This window comes from Gopherus evgoodei, chromosome 24 (genome assembly GCF_007399415.2).
Source record: "Gopherus evgoodei ecotype Sinaloan lineage chromosome 24, rGopEvg1_v1.p, whole genome shotgun sequence".
In the NCBI taxonomy this organism is placed as follows: Eukaryota; Metazoa; Chordata; order Testudines; family Testudinidae; genus Gopherus; species Gopherus evgoodei.
In genome coordinates, this window is record NC_044345.1 from 5532487 (window position 1) to 5553534 (window position 21048).

At 52.8% G+C, this 21048-nt stretch overlaps 1 protein-coding gene across 8 annotated transcripts in view; it reads right to left on the reverse strand.

Annotated features, from left to right (window-relative positions):
* Positions 1-21048, reverse strand: part of ITGA10 (integrin subunit alpha 10) — an 80599-nt gene extending 59551 nt beyond the window's left edge. For 4 of the 8 annotated variants that reach the window (XR_003997676.1, XR_003997677.1, XM_030542279.1 and 1 more), the window contains exons 1-3: positions 6522-6721; positions 3392-3513; positions 3057-3150 (exon numbers count right to left, since the gene is read on the reverse strand). Coding sequence is in view for 6 of the 8 variants with exons in the window: in XM_030542279.1 (XP_030398139.1) it covers positions 3057-3150; positions 3392-3427 (130 nt within the window). In the remaining 2 variants the exon portion in view is untranslated. Of the gene's footprint in view, positions 1-3056; positions 3151-3391; positions 3514-6521; positions 6722-6897; positions 7143-17164; positions 17222-20953 lie in introns of those variants that run through there. The other 4 variants (XM_030542281.1, XM_030542282.1, XM_030542280.1 and 1 more) reach the window with 4 other exon arrangements.

The window sequence follows — 21048 nt, forward strand, 5'->3', positions numbered from 1 at the left end:
TCATCCGAGCCCAACTCCACGCTAGCCAGCGAGACCCGATCCTGGCTGGGCTCGGCTGCTCCCGGTTTCCCCAGCACATTCCTGAGCTGTATCCAGAAGAAAGGCTGCCGGCTGGGCTCCGAAGGCCATTCCAGGTAGGTTTTGGTGCTCAGCATCTTCCGGAGCTTGCAGAACTTGTTGGGCAGGCTCTTGGGATCGATGGCCTCCTTCACCACGAGGATGACGTCCTCGTAGCCCAGCCCGATGGCCCGCTGGTGGGCGAAGTAGAGCTCGTAGTTGCACCACTCGCTGTCGACGAAGCTGCGGGAGAGGACAAAGATGACCTTGTAGCTGTTCTCGATGTTCTCGATGATGTTGTCGATGATCCACTTGCCTGGCGTGAAGTCCCTCTCGTGGATGCAGATGCGGTAGGGGGGGCTGGAGCTCTCCAGCCGCCGGAGCAGCTCCTGCCTCACCCAGTCGGCGTCTGAGCAGCTGTAGGAGATGAAGGCATGGTAGGCGTAGGCCCGAGTGGGGTGAGCGTGGCGGGCGCGGTACTTCGACCGGACGATGCGGTAGGTGGCCTGCAGATACCACAGCACGTCGAACCTCCAGCACAGCACCATGCTTGCAATGATCACAGCGGCCGTGATAGAGACAGAGATGGCCACCACCACCCTCACATCGCACTCCGTCAGCCCCGGGGTGTAGGCCGCCACGCCCATGTCCAGCAGGGACTCTGGGTGGTAGCATGTCCAGTCTCCGGGCCAGTCCAGCAGGGTTAGCTTACCCTTCCTCCGAGTCTCCTGCAGGAAGCCGTAGAGGTCGCAGGTGCAGTGGTAGGGGTTGTTCCCGGCCTTGAGGCTGGTCAGCTCTGGCATGTTGACGAAGGAGCCCTCGCTGATGACACCAAAGGAGTTGCCATCCATGGCCAGTATTCGCAGGCTGGGGCATCTCCACTCTGAGGGAATGAACTTGATCTTGTTCCCACTAAGCTTCAGCTCTTGGAGGTCTTGGCAGCGGACAAAGTAGCTCATCTCCAGCCGGTCCAGCTCGGAGTAGGAGAGGTCCAGGTAGTGAAGGGTGATGGGCAGGCACTTGAAGATCTCCATGGTAACACTGTTGTGGTCCAGGACCAGCCAGACCAGGCCGGGATTCCACTGGCACGCCGTCTCTTTCAGGCCCCCAATGTGGTTGTGGCTGGCATTGATATGGGTCAGGCGAGGCCAACTGGCCGTGAGCTTAGCCACTACGCCCAAGCTGGTCAGCTCATTTTTGGCCACGAGGAACCGCTCCAGTTTGGGCATGAAGCCCTGGTAGTTGCAGCCCTGGTTGTAGATGTAGGCGTCCTTCAACCGGTTGTTGGAGATGTCCAGGGTCACCACATTGCGCATCTCGTCCCAGGTGTCACAAGGCACGAAATTGAAGTTGACGTTGAGAATGGAGAGGTTGGCCACACCGCTGAACCAGGTGAAGGTCCAGTCAAAACGCAGGATGTCGGGGTTGCTGATGTCCTGCAGCAACAAACTGTCCAGGGTCAGGTTGGCGATGCCCGCTTCCGAGCGATTCCACTGGGAAGAGCGGGCGAAGTCAATGGCCATCAGGGAGAGGTCGCGGATGCGGGACTTCTGGATGTTCAGCAGGGCCAGGCGTAGCAGGTTCTCGTTGAACTTCCCCCGGTAGAAGACCAGCTGGCTGGCTCGCACTTCGGCCAAGCCAGAGAAGACATCTGCAGACTCAGTGTAGTAGGTGAACTCAAAGAGGTTGCGGAAGCGGAGATACTGCAGCGGCTTACCCCTCAGGTCCCGCAGAATCATGGGCAAGGCCTTGGGATTCTTGTCCAGGGCCATGTCGCACCACAGGGCTGTGGTGTTCAGCACCGAGAATGCCCCTTTTTGATACTCCAGTAGGCTGGACGCCGTCTTCAGGGCAAACTTCTGCAAGGCTATATCCTTCAGCGGAAAGAAGTCCCACTTGCCAACCGTCTGGATCAGAGACCCGCCCATGGAGAACTCCTGCAGGTTCCTCAGAGTGCTGAAGACCTCGTCCAGAGTTGAGCAGAGGTACAAGTTGTTGGACATCTCCAGCCGCCTCAGTTTCCTCAGAGGCTTCAGGGCCGGCGAGGGGATCCGGCGCAGGGAGTTGTTGAATAGGCTGAGTTCCTCCAGCAGGACATTGGAGGTGAAGGCATCTGCCGCGATGCGCGAGATGTTGTTGTAGCCCAGGTCCAAGCTCTGCAGCTGGGTCAGCACTGAGAAGTCCCCTGAGGTGATCTCTTTGAGCCTGTTATACGAGAGATCCAGTCTGAGCAGGGTGCGGGGAAGGTGCTGGGGAACGCAGTTCAGGTTCTGACCTTTGCAGGTGGCGGTTTTGTTGTCGGTGGTGACAAGACATGGGTGGTCCCCCTCCGCCAGTCCCACGATCACCACGCACAAAGCTATGCATATCCCAGCCAGTGGGCACATGGTCTTCTCTTCACATCTTTGTTCACCTGAAAGATCGAGAGAGAGTAGGACGTCCCCTGAAACGCCCTCGAACGTTACTTTCAGAGACCTGTCCACACGCTAATGTTAACCTATAGAGCAGAGACCTCTACCGCCCCACGGTACAGTCATTCAACCGGCTGAGGCGAACGCTGCACCACGGAATTACCGATGGTACGCTTTGTGGATTGGACATGTACAGCAGCACTACCCTCAGCCCACTGAGACATCCAGTCCAGCATCCTGGAACAAACCATCCGCCTGTAGTCCCGCCCCTCTGGACCCCACCCCTATCCACCTGCCCTACCAGATCCAGCTATTAACCCACTTTATTCCCTCTACCTCCTTCCTGCCATGCAGGACAAGCCGACGGTACCTCTACCCCCATCTCTCTGCTGCCTCAGAGACAGGTCCATCTAGTTCAATATCCCCCACCGCCTACCATTCTCGATTAGGGCACCGTGATCCTGGCCAGAGGTTAGACGTTGGCCACTCCTGTCTGACACTTCACTTCCCACAATCCCATGGGGCCAGTGATCGTGTTCACACACACACACACACACAGGCTCCACAACGGGAGAGAATGCCACTTACAGAGCAAGAGGCGCTGCCCCTTAGGTGACAGATGCGGAGCTGAGCAGAGCACTGAAGGAGGCAGCTGTCCCTTCCATGCCAGCCCCAGACAGTCCTAGATCAAGAGAGAAACAGCATTTTACTGGACGCAGGTAGCAACACAAGATGAATCAACTGGGCTCACCAGCCACCCATGCTAGACACACGTCGGGGAGACACACTGGCTCAGACTTGCTTCCCAAACCAACCCCCACCCCTATCTTCTGTGCAAAGCTAGAGGAACATGGCAGCCTGAGGGAGACTTCGAGAAAGTACAAACGGGAGGAAGATGAATCTCAAGGAAGCCAGGTCAATACCCGGATACTTGCGATGGAAAATGCTCCTGCCGGCATTCTGTGTCCCCGACACTCAGTCACATGGGAAGAGGCTACGTCAGAAAGAAAGGCCTGGCTTCTCCATCACTCGGGACACGTCTTCACTGCAACAGATAACATGAATTAGTCCACTTGATCTACCCTAGCTCAGGGCAGAATGCTTCCTATCTGAGCTAAATGATGAATCCTACATCTGGACAGGGGTTAGGGTCCCTTCTAACCCCATGGCTCTCCAGTTCTACAACTCAAGCTGCCACAACCCCCCTGCATTCGTCACTCGAACGCCAACCTCCTTGCTCCTCCCACGCCAGCCCGTGGGCCGCCGAGCTCAAATCCAACACACCTCCTTACAACTCAAGTGAGTGATTTGTGTGTGGATGGGAGTCGGGTTAGGGCAAACCTCCAGTAATAGCTCAAAGTGACAACGCACTGCAGACAAACCCTTGGCGTCTTTACAGCGAGATGGGATGTCTCCTGGAGACCCGCTCAAGTGGATCCAGAAGTTGCAGTGTTTGATTGGAATAGGTTGATGTGTTTCGTTCAAGACTTGTTTTGGTAAAAGCGATGGGAAACCGAGCAGACAACACTTCCCCTCTCCCGCCCTCACACCCCTGACCTTGAAAACTTCATTTTGGCCAAAAACTTGGCTTTTTTTTTTTTTTGTAATTAAAACCAAAATCAGGTCAAGAAGAACTGACTGAAAACAACGTTAAACATTTCCTGACCATCTGCAGGTTCAAAAATCACAGGTGAGATTTTCTGGTCTGCGCTATGCTACAGAACCATATACTAATCCTCTCTGGCCTTGAAATCCAGCTGCCCTGTCTGCTTTATGTCTGGAGAGGGCATTCACCTTAGGGTTTCTATTGCAACTTTCTTCCCAGAGGACGGCAAGTTGTAAGCACTCCCAGAGAGCCCAGCAAACTGACGCATTAACTAGAACTGATTCCTGAATAACTCCATGTGCTGATTCTTATTCCAGAATAAGTGTTTTGTCCCTGTTTAGCTTAACTTCTGGGTTTAGCTACACAGGAACAAGGCACTCCTGTTCTGGAATAGGAGTATAGAGCACCTGGCACTCTTCAGGAACAGCTGTATCATGTGCAAGCCCTTAAACCACCACTGAAATGCAGCCATCTCTGGAGTGGAACAAGAAGGGGGGGAAAAACAGCTATAGAAATCGCCTGTGTAATTGTCCAAGCTTGCCCTTCTCCTGTATCCCTCACCTGCCCTACTGTTTGTTCTACACTTGGTACATGTTTTTACAGCAGGGATGGGAAAACTACGGCCCAGGGGCCGCATCCTGCCCTCCAGACGTTTTAATCTGGCCCTCGAGCTCCTGCTGGGGAGCGGGGTCAGGAGCTTGCCCCGCTCCCCACATGCTGTGGCTCCATGCGGTTCCCTGAAGCAGTGGCATGTCCCCCCTCCGGCTCCTACACATAGGGGCAGCCTGGGGACTCCGCATGCTGCCCTCAAGCCAAGCGCCACCCTCACAGCTCCCATTGGCTGGCAACCACAGACAATGGGAGCTGAGGGGGCGGCGCCTGCAGACGGGGCAGTGTGCAGACCAGCCTGGCCGCGCCTCTGCATAGGAACTGGAGAGGGGGACATGCCGGTGCTTCCAGGAGCTGCTTGAGATAAGCACCACCCGGAGCCTGCACCCTGACCCCGGCCTGTGCCCCAACCCCCTGCCCCAGCCCTGATCCCCCTTCCACCCTCTGAACCCCTCAGTCCCAACCTGGAGTACCCTCCTACACCCCCAACCTCTCATCCTCTGCCCCAGCCCAGAGCCCGTACCCCCAGCCGGAGCCCTCACCACCTCCCGCACCCCAACCCCCAATTTTGCGAGCATTCATGGCCCGCCATACAATTTCCATACCCAGATGTGGCCCTCGGGCCAAAAGGTTTGCCCACCCCTGTTTTAGAGGGTAAGCAGTGTGGGGCAGGGATGAGCCACGTGCTAGCTACTGCACATATACACTGGGATCCCTCCCAAAATTCTGAGAGCATCCCAACGCCTCTAGTCACAATATCAGTTAGCTTTACTTCGACTTCAGTTTCGTTTCTTTAGATTGCAACACCCATTCATGCCATCATAGTAAATTATGCTGGGCAGCGACATGGGGGCAGTGTCTTGTTTCAGTATCTTACAATGCTGCCATAAAAGACTTGGAACAAGTGGTAATGTCCATCATCATGTCTACTTTCACAATAGTTCAGAAGGCTCTGGCTAAAATCCAACGCCAGTAACTCTAGTAGGCCCATAAATCTTTCTGGAGTCCTCGGCAACGAAAGCCACTAGACACGATTATGTTATGAATAAAAAAAACGCCAGGAAAGCGTTCACTTCCATTAGATTCGACTTTCACACCTAAAACCCTACATTACCTTTCCAAAACTAGTCCCTCCCCCATGTGACTTTTTTTTTTAAATCAAACCAAAAACATCAGCCGTGTCTGCATAAAGCAGAAATATTGCTAAAGCTATTTAGTCAAAAATCGAGTTTCTGGAGGCAGGAGGGGGAAGCCGTTGAGGTGGAAAATGTTATTAGCACCAATATTTCTATATCACAAGTGTTACGTGATCAGGAGATTTTTCACCCCAGCTCTCAAGCCATGTGGATACAATTTTTGTCGATTTCATTGCAGGACACTTGAGGATTCTAGTAAACATGCATAATTTGTCTAGAGAGGCCCTCTAATACAGAACTGATTTCAGTTGCCAGCTAGCTGAAAGCAAACACCATGGTTTCAGAGGACCCAAGACTGGTACACCAGGGGAGACAGGAAAGGAAACAACAGGCTGAACATCAGATGAAAATAGCATGAGGCTGCAGGACGGTCTTCGGGAGACATTTAGCACTAGACGGGAGGCAGGAGAGCCCACCACACTGGGGTCAGGAGTAGGGTGACCAGATGTCCCGATTTTATAGGGCCAGGCCCAATATTTGGGGCTTTTTGTTATATGGGCTCTATTTACCCCCACCTCCCATCCCGATTTTTCACATGCGCTGTCTGGTCACCCTTGTCAGAAAACAGGCTTCTATTCCCAGATCCGACATCTGGGGCAAGTCACTTCCTCTGCACCTCAGTTTCCCCATCTCAGCACTCACCTGTGCAAAGCGCTTCGTGGTCTCCAGAGAAAAGTCTGGGGGTTTTTCTTACATAATTCACTCTTACAAAGGTGCTGCAGGCAGGGATCTTCTATTGGCAGGGAGCTGGCCGGAACAATCCCCCCACCCCCTGCCTGGTTTTCAAGGCACCTTTATCTCCTGGAGTCAGGATCCAGTGGGACCAGCATACCAATGCGGCGTGTAAACGCTTCCCCCCCACGCCCCCCCACTTCATCTCCAGTGGCTGGGGTCCGGGGCGCACACGCCAGCTCCCCCTTCAGCAACTCCAGGGCTCTCCCAACCGCCCCCCGATGAGCCCCATTGCGAGTCCCACACCGAGACCAGAATCCGTCCAGGGGGTGGTCCAGAAACCCACCGCAGCTTAAACCCTGGTGGCGGCAGCGGGCAGGGCGAAGGGGGAATCCGGCAGGTCCCCCCCGGTCCTAGGTGATCACACGGGGCTGGGGGGACTTGACTTGGGTCCTTCTTTGGGTACTTTCCTGTAGTCCCCCCATACAGCCCAGGAGGCTTGGCTGGTCTATCGCACCCCTTGGCTAGGTCCCGGGGGGCCACCAGCCGGGGCTCCCCTCTGGCCCCACCGCGCCACTCATTCTACCTGGCCCGTCCCTCGGAGCGACTGAGCTGGCTCGTATACGAGGAAGATTTCCAGGCTGGGGCGTCACCTCCCCTTAAAGAGACAGCGCGCCTCGAGGATTTGTTTTCTCTTCTCTTCTCCTAAACACCCCAAAACCAAACCGGGAATTAACTAAGCACCCTGGCTGCAAACCGGGGTGATATTTCTCTGCTTCACGGGGCTGCAAGGCTCAGCGCATTCTTGTCTGGGTGGCACTTTCAGAGCCTCCCATAAAAGCACTAAGAACCTGCCAGGTTAGTGTTCTGGGGTGTGGTAGCTCCTGGGGGCCCTAGTCGTGGGATCAGGCTCCACTGTGCTCGGAGCTGTACAGAGATAGGAGTCCTGAGGAGCTCGGGATGGAAATAGGGAGGCCAGAGGGGAACAGGCACAGAGAGGGGAGGTGCCCAGCTGAACAGAACACAGCTCCCTTGTGTCCCATCTCAGTGCACTAGCTACTAGGCTGTTCTACCCAATGGTCATTTCCCTTCCCCACTTACAAGAGAGAGATTAGGGTGTATTTCTGGCCCACTAATTCACTGGATTAATGGCCCAGTATCCCATTTCTCCAGCGCTGGCTGCTTCGAAAGAAGGAGGAAGATCCCCAAGACAGGCTCACCTGCCCCCCCAGGAAGTTTATTCCTGGCTCCCTTCCAGTTAGTGGTTAGCTCGTGCCTGGGAACATGGGGGCGGGCTTGCAGCTGGCACAGGGCAACTGACCCCTTTCAGGGGAGATGGACCCAGACCAGGTGGGCCTGGCACATCAGGCTGGGGTGGCATCGATTCTGTCGTGAGCAGGTGAGCCAGGCCTGCAGCTCACAGTAAGTTTTATTAAAAAGGGCATCCCTCTAATGATGTGTGTGTGTGGGGGGGGGTTATATGGATAATCCTTTAAAATCTCCTAAAGGCCTGACCTGAACCATATCCTGCTGCAGGGTGTTCCACAGATTAATCATGGACTGTGCATACTAATTCCTTTTCCTCCAGAGCCCTCGGTAAAACACTCTGGGCTCTACTGCCGGACAGGGCGCTGTTAAGAGCTGGGTGTTACGACTTCGCTTGTGAGCTCCCTGGAGCAGGTTCTGTCTCTTTGCTCTCTGTTTGCACAGCCCCTGGCACTAAGGGGCATGGTCCGTGGCACCACCGCAATCCAAATTAAAAATCCCTGGGTAAATTGTTCCACTGGCCAATTACACTCACTGTTGAAGATCTGCATGGCAAATGGACAATGAGCTCAGGGTTAAGAGGCTGCAAAACCTACACTCTGCATTGAAAGCCATAAAGAACTGTTTACCCAGGGTAGCACTGAGACCCCAGGACTGGACAGAAACCGTAACAGCCACAGAGATTTAGCAGGAAGCTGTCTCCACTCCCAAGAGGAACAAACAAATTAATTCATTACCGGAACTGAGACTGCCAAGCAGCAGCCAATAGCTGCTGTCAAAAAACTATGTAAGGAGTGAATGCTTGTTGGATTCACCCTTGGCCTTTTCTGGGTATAAATTCCCTACATTCCTTACCTGCATGGTGGCGTGACAGAGCACGATGCCCAGTGCCCAACCCTTATTTAGACCAACTGTTTCAGCTTGCCCAAGCCAAGGTCTCGGGTCTGCCAGTTGGAGCCCCCTGTCTCTTGTTTAACTGGGCGTGCACTAGCCTGCAGCAAAGTATATGCTTTTCTGAACCTGTCTTGCTGTAAAAGACATCCTGGGAAGCTGGGCCTGCCAGCCCCAAATCCACCACATCTCAGCCACAGCAGTTTAGCACTCACAGCTAACATAGTCCTTTAGCTTGGGCTGGTAGGGCTTGATTTTTGAGTGTGTTTAGGCACCTAATGCTGCAGATGGGCACCTGACTCCCACTGAAATATATATGCCATCATGTGCCAGCAATGCCCCTCTGCCATGTACATTGGCCAAACTGGACAGTCTCTACACAAAAGAATAAATGGACACAAATCTGACATCAGGAATCATAACATTCAGAAACCAGTGGGAGAACACTTCAACCTCTCTAACCACTCAGATACAGACTTGAAGGTGGCAATTTTGCAACAAAAAAGCTTCAAAAACAGATTCCAAAGAGAGACTGCTGAACTCGAATTAATATGCAAATTAGATACAATTAACTCAGGCTTAAACAGAGACTGGGAATGGTTGGGTCATTACACTAATTGAATCTATTTCCCCATGTTAAGTTCTCCTCACACCTTCAATGGGTTGTCTCGATTATCACTTCAAAGGTTTTTTTTTTCTCCTGCTGATGACAGCTCATCTCAATTGATTGGACTCTTACAGTTGGTAGGCGTACTTCCACCTTTTCATGTTCTCTGTATGTATAAATATCTCCTGTCTGTGTGTTCCATTTATGCATCCGAAGAAGTGAGCTGTAGCCCATGAAAACTTACGCTGAAATAAATGTATTAATCTCTAAGGTACCACAAGTACTCCTGTCCTTTTTTCTAGGCGCCCAAAGAAATTTTAAGGCCCAGCCCTCGGTGCGGATGGTCCTTTTTCGATCCCTGCTGTCGATTAGAGTGGGCGCACGTGTTAACATGGTCATTGTATGTTGGCAATTCTTGGCCAGCTAAACCTAGCATCCCGGCAGCGACTGGCATCGTCCCCAAGGAAGAGAGAAAAGGGTGAGGATTCGCTTTCTCCTGGAGGACCGGAGCCATTTAAGACAGCAACCTAGTTGTGTCTCTTCAAATTCCAGCCAGGGTGGGATACAGCCCCAGGGAGGGGGCAACCGTCAGATGGCTGGTCCCAGTTTCTCCTGGCTATCCCACAAGCTAATTTCTGGTGTGCTGGGCACAGAAATCCCCACCACACTGGGTAAAGCATTGCAGTGAGAAAGTGTTTTGGTTATGGAAGGGACTCCAGACTTGGACAACCCAGGCTGTGGGAAAGTTCAGAATCAGAGCCCTGGACTCCTCTCCGGCGCCATGCGCCAGTCTTGTGGGGACAGGACATTGGCTCATCTTACTAGTGAGAAGCTGTTTCTGCCACTGGTCAAACTTTAATCAAGTAGCAGCCAGCAGGGCTTTTTTTGTTTTGGTTTTGGACACGCTCAGCGCCCAGAGAGACTGCAGGACTGCCTCAGGGAGCTGTTGGGAATGCCAGTCCCGCATTCCCAGTGTCATAGCTAACAAATACCACAGCACACCAGCGCCACAATCGTGTCTCTTGGTGCTGGCAGAAGGGACTAATTGAGAGTGGAGGAGGGGAAGGAGGAGTTCTGAGGAAAACAGCAGGCTTTGCACAACTCCTCATTCACAAAAACCCTTCAATTTCACCCACCTCCCAAAGCCAAGCTATACAAATAACATCTATCTCCTAGGGAGATTTGTGCAGTGCAATTCACTCCCCACCCAAAATTCTGTTCCCAGGACTGCCACGAACTAGCTGTGGGCCCTTCCGGGGCTGCTCTAACTTTTTTGCCACCCCAAGCAAAAAAAAAAAGAGTGCCACCCCGTCGTAACACCCCCCTTGTGACCGCCATGCTGCCGAACCCCCCCAGCACTGCGCCACCATAGCCCTGCCCCTGAACGCCACGCCGCCGAAGCCCCCCCAGTGCCACACTGCCCAACCCCCCACCCCCCCGAGCGCCGCACCACCGAAGCCCCTGCACGCCCGAGCGCTGCACCTTCCAAAGCCCCCCCGAGTGCCATGCTGCCCAAACCCCTGCCCCCCGGAGCGCCGCGCCACCTGAAGCCCTCTCCCCCCCCAAGCACCATGCTGCCCAAGCCCCTGCCCTCCCAGCGCCGTGCTGCTGAACCGCGCCCCCTTCGAGTGCCGCCCAGCAGAAACCAAAACCAAAACCCAAACCCCTTCAGCGCTGCCCCGCCAAACCAAACACAAAAACAAAAAAAACCAAGCGCCGCCCCACCCCAAGGTGCCGCCCCAAGCATGTGCTTGTCGGCTGGTGCCTGGAGCTGGCCCTGGGGCCCTTGATCAAGTTGAGTCACCTCTCTGCCTCAGTTTCCCCACCTGCTAAAATGGGGATGTCACAATGTTGGGTTTCATCCAAAGCCTTCAGTCTCCAAAGTTCATCTAGTCTAGTTACTCCCTTATCTTAGCTGGGTTTCACTATCCCAGAGGTGCTTCAGAAAACAAAGACACGCAAGACCAAAGTTAAACTACTTTACAGAGGGAGATTCTAACCTGGCAATAATTAACTTGTGGAACAGCCGGAACACTCTTAAAATGTATTGGTTGTCTCACCAAAAAATATGCCATTGTGCTCTGACCTCTGCAATCAATCCAGACCATTGCAAGGGTGGAGGCCAGGTCTTGGATAAACATGTCGTTACCAAGGGGCCTGCATTTACCAGATTTTTTCCATGCCACACACAAGAAGAAAGACTACACTGAGCTGTTTGAGGGTGGAATGGAACTATTGATCTGTGCACGTGGCTGGACCAGGAAGCCATGAGATAGGAGGGGGAAAGCAGTGCCAGTCACCTTGGGCAAATCAGAACCAGGAATGGAACCAGGTCTGACTCCTAATCTTCTCCGTTCCGTCCAGGCCAGGGACTGATGTTTTCAGTGGGTAGGTCAGAGTCCTGCCCTGACCCACCTACACCCCCATTGTCCAGTAAACCCCCTAAAGCTCTTGGTAATAAGACACACATGGCTGCCTCCCCACAACACAGCCCGGAAATGGGCCAGTTCACCGATAATTGTGACCACACTTCAAGATCAGTGATATGCACAAGTCTAAGCAATTCACACAACACGCCCTGGGGAAGGGGAAGAATGCTGGCCAAGCTATTCTAGGTACTTAACTGACTCCCTCATCCCCATTGTATCTCCCAGTCTTTAATGTATTTATCCTCACAACCTGCAGGGCTGTGCAATTATCCCCATTGTACAGATGGGAAAACTGAGGAACCAAGAGACTGAGTGACTTGCCCACATTCACAGAGTGGGTACTTAAACCCAGGTCTTCAATGGGCCAGGTGAGGGCATTTACCACTAAGCCATCCTTCTCCCTAATCATTCGCAGCTCCTGGCAATCTGGAAATGGGACAAATAGAGCAGGCCTGTTTTGTTCAGAGACATTTGACTTCCATCCTTCGCTCCATCTCCTGGGAGCCAGGGCCAAGATAAACACATATCTGAAAGAACCCATACACGCTGTATTTGAAAACACTCATGTTAATGGATCATGGAAACCCAGACAACAAATTTAAGATGACAGAGGAGTTGGCCCACTGTCTCGGGCAGCTAATTCAGCCTTCAGTATGCTTGAAGATTCAGCATTGGAATGTAGCCTGGCACATCTTGGGGCAGCTGCAGGCTGCCTATTACAAGTTTCAGTAAATAACTCGCCTTCAAACAGCCAGCCAGATTCCAGTTGGCTCCAAGTCTTCAGAGCATTTGAGACCAGTGCTGAATGCAACCAATACTGCTGGGAAAAACCTCAGTAAGATTTCTTAAGAGCCAAGCCACTGTTTTTAGGATGATCCCCAGTGCTGCCTTGTAACAGGACAGGAGACAAACACCCAGAGGTAAAGAGTTACTTACATTAGTCATTGAAAACACCACACTGCAAAGGGCTTATAGATGAGTGACTGTTCTAACATTGATCACTCCCTAAGCGTGCAAGCGCCATGTTCCATCCCAGGAGCTCTTAACCACCCTTAAAAGTAGCGAAATACTTAGCCCATTTTACAGATGGGGAAATGAAAGCCTCGGGAGCGAGGAGAGTGATTTGACCACAGTGATAGCAAGTCAGGAAGAAAACAGAAATCTCTACTCCCAGCTCTGCCACTGACCTGTTGTAAAGCTCTGGGCAAGTCCCTTCTCCCTCTCTGGGCCTCCATTTCTCCTCCCATCCCTTGTTTGTGCAGACGCTAACAGGGATGGCAACCGGCATCTCAGGCCCAGCACCTAGCACCATGTGGCCGCCCAGTTTCAAGCGGTCAACTGTAATTCAGGTGCTGGTCTGTAAAAGGCTACATCACGTCAGAGCAGTAGCACAGTGCACCTGCTTTGCACGGAGGTGAGGGCTCGCCCAAGGAGCAGAGCAATGGAAATCAGAGCCTTGTCCACCCCCAGACTCACACCAGTGCAAGGCTGGGCCGACCCATGTGAACACCGCATTTCAGCCCGAGCAGCTTGTTTTGGCAGGACCACTCCAGCTGGACCCCTAGATCCCCTTCCTGGTCCCCACACCTAATCTGGTGACCTTCCAGACACACTTGTGCAGGGTTTTGCAGAGAGCTGTGTGTGAGCCTCCTGGGGACGGAGCAGCAGGAAGGGGTGTTCGTAGGTAGGTGGCCGGCTGGGTGTACGTTCCCGCTGCTGTTACTTAGCTACATTGCTAGGAGGACTGTGGTAATGAGAATCACTAGTTATTTAAATTATTTTGGTTTAGCTTCCACCGGTTCCTAAGCCACTAGAACAAGACTGAAGTCAGCCTAAACTGAAGTCAGTCAGTTTAACGAGAAACAGGCGCATTCATACAGCCTTTTGCATCAGTTTAACCCAATAGGTTTAACCCTCTCCCCTGCACATACACCCCTCACATATCATAAACCTGGTGCAACTCGTCATGGAGACGCCCCATCCGATTTTGACTAGCTTAGCAGGAAGCGAGCAATCCCCAAGTCTCGGTTGAACATACAATTCCAGGAAGGCTCATTTGGTCAAGGAAGTCAGATCCAAAGGAAAAACAAAGGATGACAATTAATGATCAGATAAGAGGATACCTGAAAGCCCTATTGCAAGCACTGGTTGCACATGCAGACTAGGGTAAAGTCTGTTTCACTGCGAAATCAGAACCCTCCATCGCCATGCCAAAGAATGGCCCCTATCACCGCCATGGCCTGGTCTGCCCATGCAAGCTGGGTGGCTGTAGCTCTGCCCGTCTACTTAACGTATCACCACTTGCCTACAATTAACGTCATTATACTGGTCTAAAAGGTGCTTATGTGGGTGTCGTTTTCTCCTGTGTGGAAAGGGGAACACGCTGTAACAGCACCTCTGTGGACAGCAGCCACACAACGGATTGTACAGCTTTAAAAAAAATGGTCCAGTGCCTAGCAGACGTATGGGAGAGACAAGGTGAGTGTGGTAACAGCTTTAATTGACCACCCGGGGACCAACGCTGCAGCCAACAGACGTACAAGTACCGTGCGTAGGCCTGGGGCAGGGAAGCACATGGAAATCACAGATACACCGTCCAGGCAGATCAGGGCAAAGCGTTGGTTAAGGTACCTTTTTTCCAGAAGCAGCTCATATCGGCAGGTGCCTGAGGTTTTTGGGGCCTGGTTAGAGTTTGTCTCCCCCCAGAATTCCCTTACCCTTGGGGGTCAGCCTTCAGGAAGTCACTTTGCCTCCAGGGAGCCAGTTTCGCCATTACGCCTTCAAAAGTCCTAACAAGCATTAGATGGCTGGTCCGGTGAGACCCCTGCCTGTTCTGCTGTCTCATTGTGTGCCCATCGGTCTGTAGCCACCTGCTAGCCCCCGTCTGCTTAGATAGGCAGCTTTTGGGGGGCGGGGACTGTCTGTTGGCTCTGGGTTTGTTCAGTGCCTAAAACTGGCGGGTGGCCTCTGGTCCAGGACTGGGGCTTTCGGCACCACTGTGCTACACAGAGGTGAGTAGCCTGGAACCAGAATTTGGGCAGCATCTAGCCTTGCCTGGACACCTAGAATCATAGATTATCAGGGTGGAAAGGGAACTCAGGAGAGATCCAGTTCTAACTTGCTGCTCAAAGCAGGACCAAACCCCAGACGGTTCCCTTAAGGATTGAACTCACAACCCTAGGGTTAATAGCCCATACTCAAACCACTGAGCTACCCCTCTCATCTCATAGCCACCCTGAGTTATTTAGCAGTAGGAGCGGATCCAGACCTAGCAACACCTTGAGTGCCCCTGATTCCCCCAGCCTGGCGACTCAGCTCAAGGGTCTCCAGATTCGCCGGCCCCGTTTGAAAGTCTCGGGCTCCATTTATTTACTTTGTTCCAAAACAAAGGCTCCATTTATTGTGCAACTTTTCCCTTCAGCTCGTACAGCCTCACGCTTCCAGCTCCTGAGTCATACCCACTGCACAACACCCCCACCCCCCGGCACTGCAGCAGGAGTCTATAAAGACGCTCAATGTGTAAATAAGACGGTAGATAAGATACGAGATGGGCGGGGAGGAGAATATTTCTGGGGCCCCTGCAGTCCTGCTCCTTGAAGCACAGACATCCATCCCTGACCCAGCACCTGCAGAGCCAGTGGAAGGAATGCGCAGGATACCTGCATCAGTCACAGCACGCAGGGGAGTGGGAGAGAAAGGAAGGGAGAGACAGAGCAAGCACGAATGCCAAGCCGCAGGAGGTGACAATGAGGTTAAACAGGCCCTGGATCAGACCCAGAAAGGAACTTCTTTTGCTCAAAGTTTACCTGTTTGCCTATGCTTTATCATTCAAATACAGCCTGGCCCTGCCACCATCTCACTCGGCCCCTCTTGCTAGGCCAAAGTTACACGTGTAGAGGGGGCTGCTAAATTATCCTGACCACAGGATCCTGTAAGAGGGTCACCGGCAAGGGTGCTGACTGAGCGCCAGGCTTTTCTTGGCACTGAACACAATGGGTGCAGTGGGAGATGGGAAAAGCAAGGTGGGCCTAAGGCTGGAGTGTGGGTGAAGGTCATGGGCAGAGTGGGACTCTAACCCCTCCCAGGGATGGAGGACAGTGGCAATTTGGCCATGGGATGTCATCCGGTAAGTCTCTGCCATGCATGGAACTGCTCTGAGAACAGCCCCGTGTCTTCCTCTCACCCAAGTCTCTGGACTGAGCACACTCAGCAAATACATCAGAGGCTGCTTGCATGCTAGCTGGCCATCGATAACGCTGTAGGGCCCCCCACCATCATGCCTGAGCACCCTCCAGACACTGAGTTAATAGTCCAGGCAGACTAGCCCTGTATTACAGATGGCAGGGCATGGAGACAGGGGAAGTGATTTACCAAGGTCATGGGAAGGAATCTGTAGCAGAGCCAGGAATTGGGCCAGGGGAACGAAGCTGGCAAACTAGGTCTTCAGATCCGACAGGGGCCAGGATCTGCATGTGTGGTCCCTTGGGGCTACCACAAGTGAAAGTGAGGGTGAATTTGGCCTGCTGAATCGCTACCGCTGGTGGTGATGGTATATAAGTCATGAGCTGGACGTAACCTGGGGCTGGGGGAAGTTAGAATGGAGGGAAGGGTGGAGTTACGAGGCCTTGTAGTTAAGGCGGCTGGACTGGGACTAATCTGCTCAGGGAAGCAGCGGTAGCCAGTCAAGGAGAAACAGCAAAGACTATTCAGCAATCTGCGGGGCTGTCCGTAACCCAAGGGAGACAGCGCGGTCGAGCGTGTCAGGCGCTGGACTGGAAATTGGAACTCCTGGGTTCTGATCCCAGCTGCAACTGACAGGCTGGGTGAATCTGCCCGAGTCCCTTCCCCTCTCATGCTGTGTCTTATCCGCAGCACTTACCCAAGCTCTCCCCAGCCACCTGGCTGACTCGCCTCTGCTGTCATGAGGGTGGCCACATTGCCAAATGCTGGAGCTGCCCCGAGTGATTGCAGTAGCAGCTGATAGGCTGGTCCAGCTCCTGCTGCGTAGCCCATCCCAGGGGCCAGCCAGCTCCCAAAACACTATCACGCTCTCTCGAGATGGTAAGCTGCTCCAGCCAGATGCTGTCTCTCCCCATGCGTCTGTATAGCACCATGCCTGGCCTCGCAGCGCGTTAGCACAGGCAGGGGCGGCTCCAAGCCCTAGCACGCCAAGTGCGTGCTTGGGGCAGCAAGCCACGGGGGGAGCTCCGCCGGTCGCCTCGAGAGCAGCAGGCAGGCTGCCTTTGACGGCTTGCCTGCGGAGGGTCCGCTGGTCCTGGGGCTTCGGGCTGCGGGAGGTTCACTAAAGCCGCGGGACCAGCGGACCCTCCGCAGGTAAGCTGCTGAAGGCAGCCTGTCTGCCATGCTTGGGGTGGCAAAATACAGAGAGGGCCTGGCTTACACGCATAGGAACTACCCACCTGAAAGCAGCATGATCCCAGATGCTGCAGCCATCACCCTTTGGTCCTAGGGTCACGTTTCTCAGAGCCGAGACTAGACAAGGGGCAGGCTATAATGTATAGCACAGGCATTCTTCATGGATGCTGATGGATGCAAAGAGATCCAGTAGTTCTCCAGCTTCCATCTCATCTCACAGCAGCATTGAAGTGGAGATCAAGGCTCCATTGTGCCAGGCGCTGGACACACAGAGAAGCAGGCACCGTCCTTGAGCCACAGAGCTTTAGGCAAAGGAAGTTGTTCTCTCATTTTACAGCTGGGGAACGGAGACCCAGGAGCGGCTAAGCGTCTTGCCATGTGTTTTACAGGAAGGCCAAGGCAGAGGCAGGACTAAACCCCTAAATCCTAGCCTGGTGTCTTAGCCTTCGCTAGCATTTTCTGAGCATTAGCTGAGTCTCACGAGCAGGTAGATCAGTGGGGAAACTGAGGCACGGTGCAGGGAAGTGAGTTGCCCAGCAGCGGTGGCTGAAGCAGGAATAGAGCCCAGCGGTCTTGACTCACCCACACGTGCTTTAAAAACAAGTCTGTGCTCCCTCCCTGGAGTTGTGATGTCACAGCTCCCACTACCGCGAGGCAATGAGATTGGTTCCACTGAGGAGCCCAGCAGAGTGTCACCAGGGGGTGTTTCACTGAGCCCAGGCTGCTCAGCACCCCAGCATGTAACACAGCCCTCTCCGCACGCTCCGCACAGGTCTCTCTGCTGCAACTCTGCCTGCCCTGATGCACGAATTGGTGCCTGGCCAAAGCTCATGATTTTATTGCAAGCCTTGCAATATCTGATGTTTTTTCTTAATGCCCCAAAAGCAGAACATTATGGCTGTTCCCTGCTTCCCAGGTGCCATAGGAGGCCAAGGGAAGTAGAGTGTATGTTAGAGCAGCCCTGGGGCCACTCTCACTTACACAGGGGGCAGGGCAGCTCCACACCAGCTTGCACAGGGGGGATTCTCAGAGGGTCATTTCCACCTATTTTAAGGCCCATTAAGGGCATCACTGAAACCTAAAGAGCCCCGAGTGTGACTGAGAACCAGGCCCCTCCAGCACAGACCGGAAAATGGTCCTATTGTCGAGTGTGGGTCAGGGTAGCAGAGTTCAGAAGGGCAAGACAGTGATGCACCAGAAAGGGGCGGTCCCCACTCAGGGTAGGAAAGGGCCCCTCTCGGGCACAGGGTGGCAGGTTGCAGTGGACATTCTTCAGAACAAAGCAAAGAAACTCCAGCTTAGTAGAGCAAGACAGGACAGGGGTTAACCCCAGAATCACAGAGCTGCCCTGACAAGATGGAAATTGCCTGCTCAGGTGGGTGGGAAGTAGATGTCCGAGGCTTTCCACTAGGAGCAGCAGAAGACACCTAAAAGTGTGTGTGTGGGGGGACCCACCTATGCCCGAACAATGGCCCCTCCCTCTTCCCTCAGGCTCCGCCCCCACACTGCCCGTTCCCTGTTCCCTGCAGCCCCGCCTTCATATTGTCCCATCCCGAGACTCCGCCCCCACGGTGTCCCTTCTCCCCAGGCCTCACTCCCACACTGCTTCTTCCCCCCAAGAACCTGCCCCTCGCTTAATTCTGATAAAGAAAACTAACCCCAGGCCCAAAAGCCGGGTCTTGATCAAGCTAATAATTACATCAAGGCCATAGGCCTCAATCATACTAACATACTAACTCGCCTGAGGCTTACTCTCTGATTTAATACACTATCACAACACTATTAAATGCTGCTAAACAATAAAAATGCTGCTATAAGGGGTTAAAAAAAACTGACATAAAATCCCTTAAATAACCCATCCATCACTGCCGGAATAGACTAACAGCTGCTAGGTCATTATAGTTTATTAAGTAGCCCATGCAAGCATAAAAGATAACTCCTAATAACTTGGCCAAGCGAACAAACATGTATTTTTGGACCCAAGTTCCTCAAAATTCGCTTCAGAACACAGCTGCTGAAACCGCAAGTACAAGGTAACCGAGTGTCAAGGTCTTGGCAATAGCAAGATCTTCCTAAGAGGAAGTAAAAAGAAACAAGCTTTGCAATTTTAGCTCTTTTTGCAATATATAAAAATAATTAATAGCAATTGTTTTAAAAAGATGTCATATGTTAGCCAAATAAGATATCATCGGATGTATAAGCTCATGTAATAATTTGCGGTTTTCGGCTTTATAAACCCAGGTATCACTGCTGTAAGGTAGAGCGACTTATCTCTTGCTAGAGGACCTGTCGTCTCTCCATGCATATGCATGTATTCTCTGATTAATCAATAAAGGAGCCTCAGTCTGTCTGATCAACTCAACTCGGTGGTGGTCATTTTCCACGACAATTCTCTCCCCGCCCCAGTCACTTACTCTTATGGCCTTTTAAAAGGCAGGGCGGGGACATGGCCACCTGCCCCAGCCCCGTTTTAGTGCCCCAGCTTTCCACCTCCTGCACACAGCCTGTGCCTAGCGCTGTCCTACAGGCACCGAGTCAACCAGATTACACAGCGCAATAAGGGGCGTATTTCCGACAACTATTAAGCCCTAGGGGCAGCACCCCGTGTAATTTTGCTGCTAATCTGAGCCCTGCATATAACCTCCTGTGTCAGAGATGGGAATTAGCTCTTCTAGCCTGGTCCCCATGTCCCTCCTGGACTCCGGCACCCTTTACCCTGGGGTTCTTCCCCAGCAGTACCCCCACAATCTGGGTCTCCCCAGCCCAGGGAACTCCCAACCCTCTATTCCCACCTTGCCTCAGTGGCTACTGCCAGTCGTCATTTAGCCCCCGCTCACTGGGGCAGACTGCAGTCTGTAAACCCCTAATCATCTGCAAGGGGGTTAGACCTGCTGCCTCTGCCTATTCCTGGACTGCCCCTCTGCAGCCCTAGTACCCTTTCTGTGGGCCTTAACTCAGCCTGCAGTCTGGGGCTTAGCTAGGCTGGAGCTCCCCAGCTCCCTCTGCCCTTCCCCAGCACTGCTCCACCCTAGGTACCCTCCTTGGCTTCCCAGGCAGCCAGGTCCTTCTCTCCCTAAAGATAGAGAAAGAGATTGTCTTCCGGCCTCTGGCCCTCAGCCCTCTTATAGGGCCAGCTGTGGTCTGATTGGGGCTTGGCCCCACCACCTGTCGCTGCTTCTCCCAATCAGCCTGGATTCCGCCCCCCCCACCCCTCTCCCAGGGCAGTTATAAGCCCTTCAGGGCAGGAGCGGGGTGACCACCCTGCTACACTACTGTTATAAGAATCATAGAATCATAGACTTTAAGGTTAGAAGGGACCATTATGACCATCTAGCCCAGGGGTAGGCAACCTATGAAACGTCTGCCGAAGGCGGCATATGAGCTGATTTTCAGTGGCACTCACACTGCCTGGGGGGCTCTGCATTTTAATTTAATTTTAAATGAAGCTTCTTAAAAATTTTAAAAGCCTTATTTACTTTACACACAACAATAGTTTAGTTATATATTATAGACTTATAGAAAGAGACCTTCTAAAAATGTTAAATGTATGACTGGCACGTGAAACCTTAAATTAGAGTGACTAAATGAAGACTTGGCACAGCACTTCTGAAAGATGCCCACCCCTGATCTAGTCTGACCTCCTGCACAACGCAGGCCACAGAATCTCACCCACCCACTCCTGTAACAAACCCCTGACCTATGTCTGAGCTACTGAAGTCCTAAATCATGGTTTAAAGTTCCCACACTGCCCTTTCTAAGCAAGCAGTTTTATTCTTAAGAAAAAAGCATATTTAAAATGATCAAAGAACCTCCATGCATGCTACGAAACTCACCTGAGTTCACACCCTCACTCCAGCAAGGGCTCGGGTTGGTGGGAAGTCCTTCAAACCCCAACACAGGGGTTTCACCTGTGGTTGTCCATTCATAC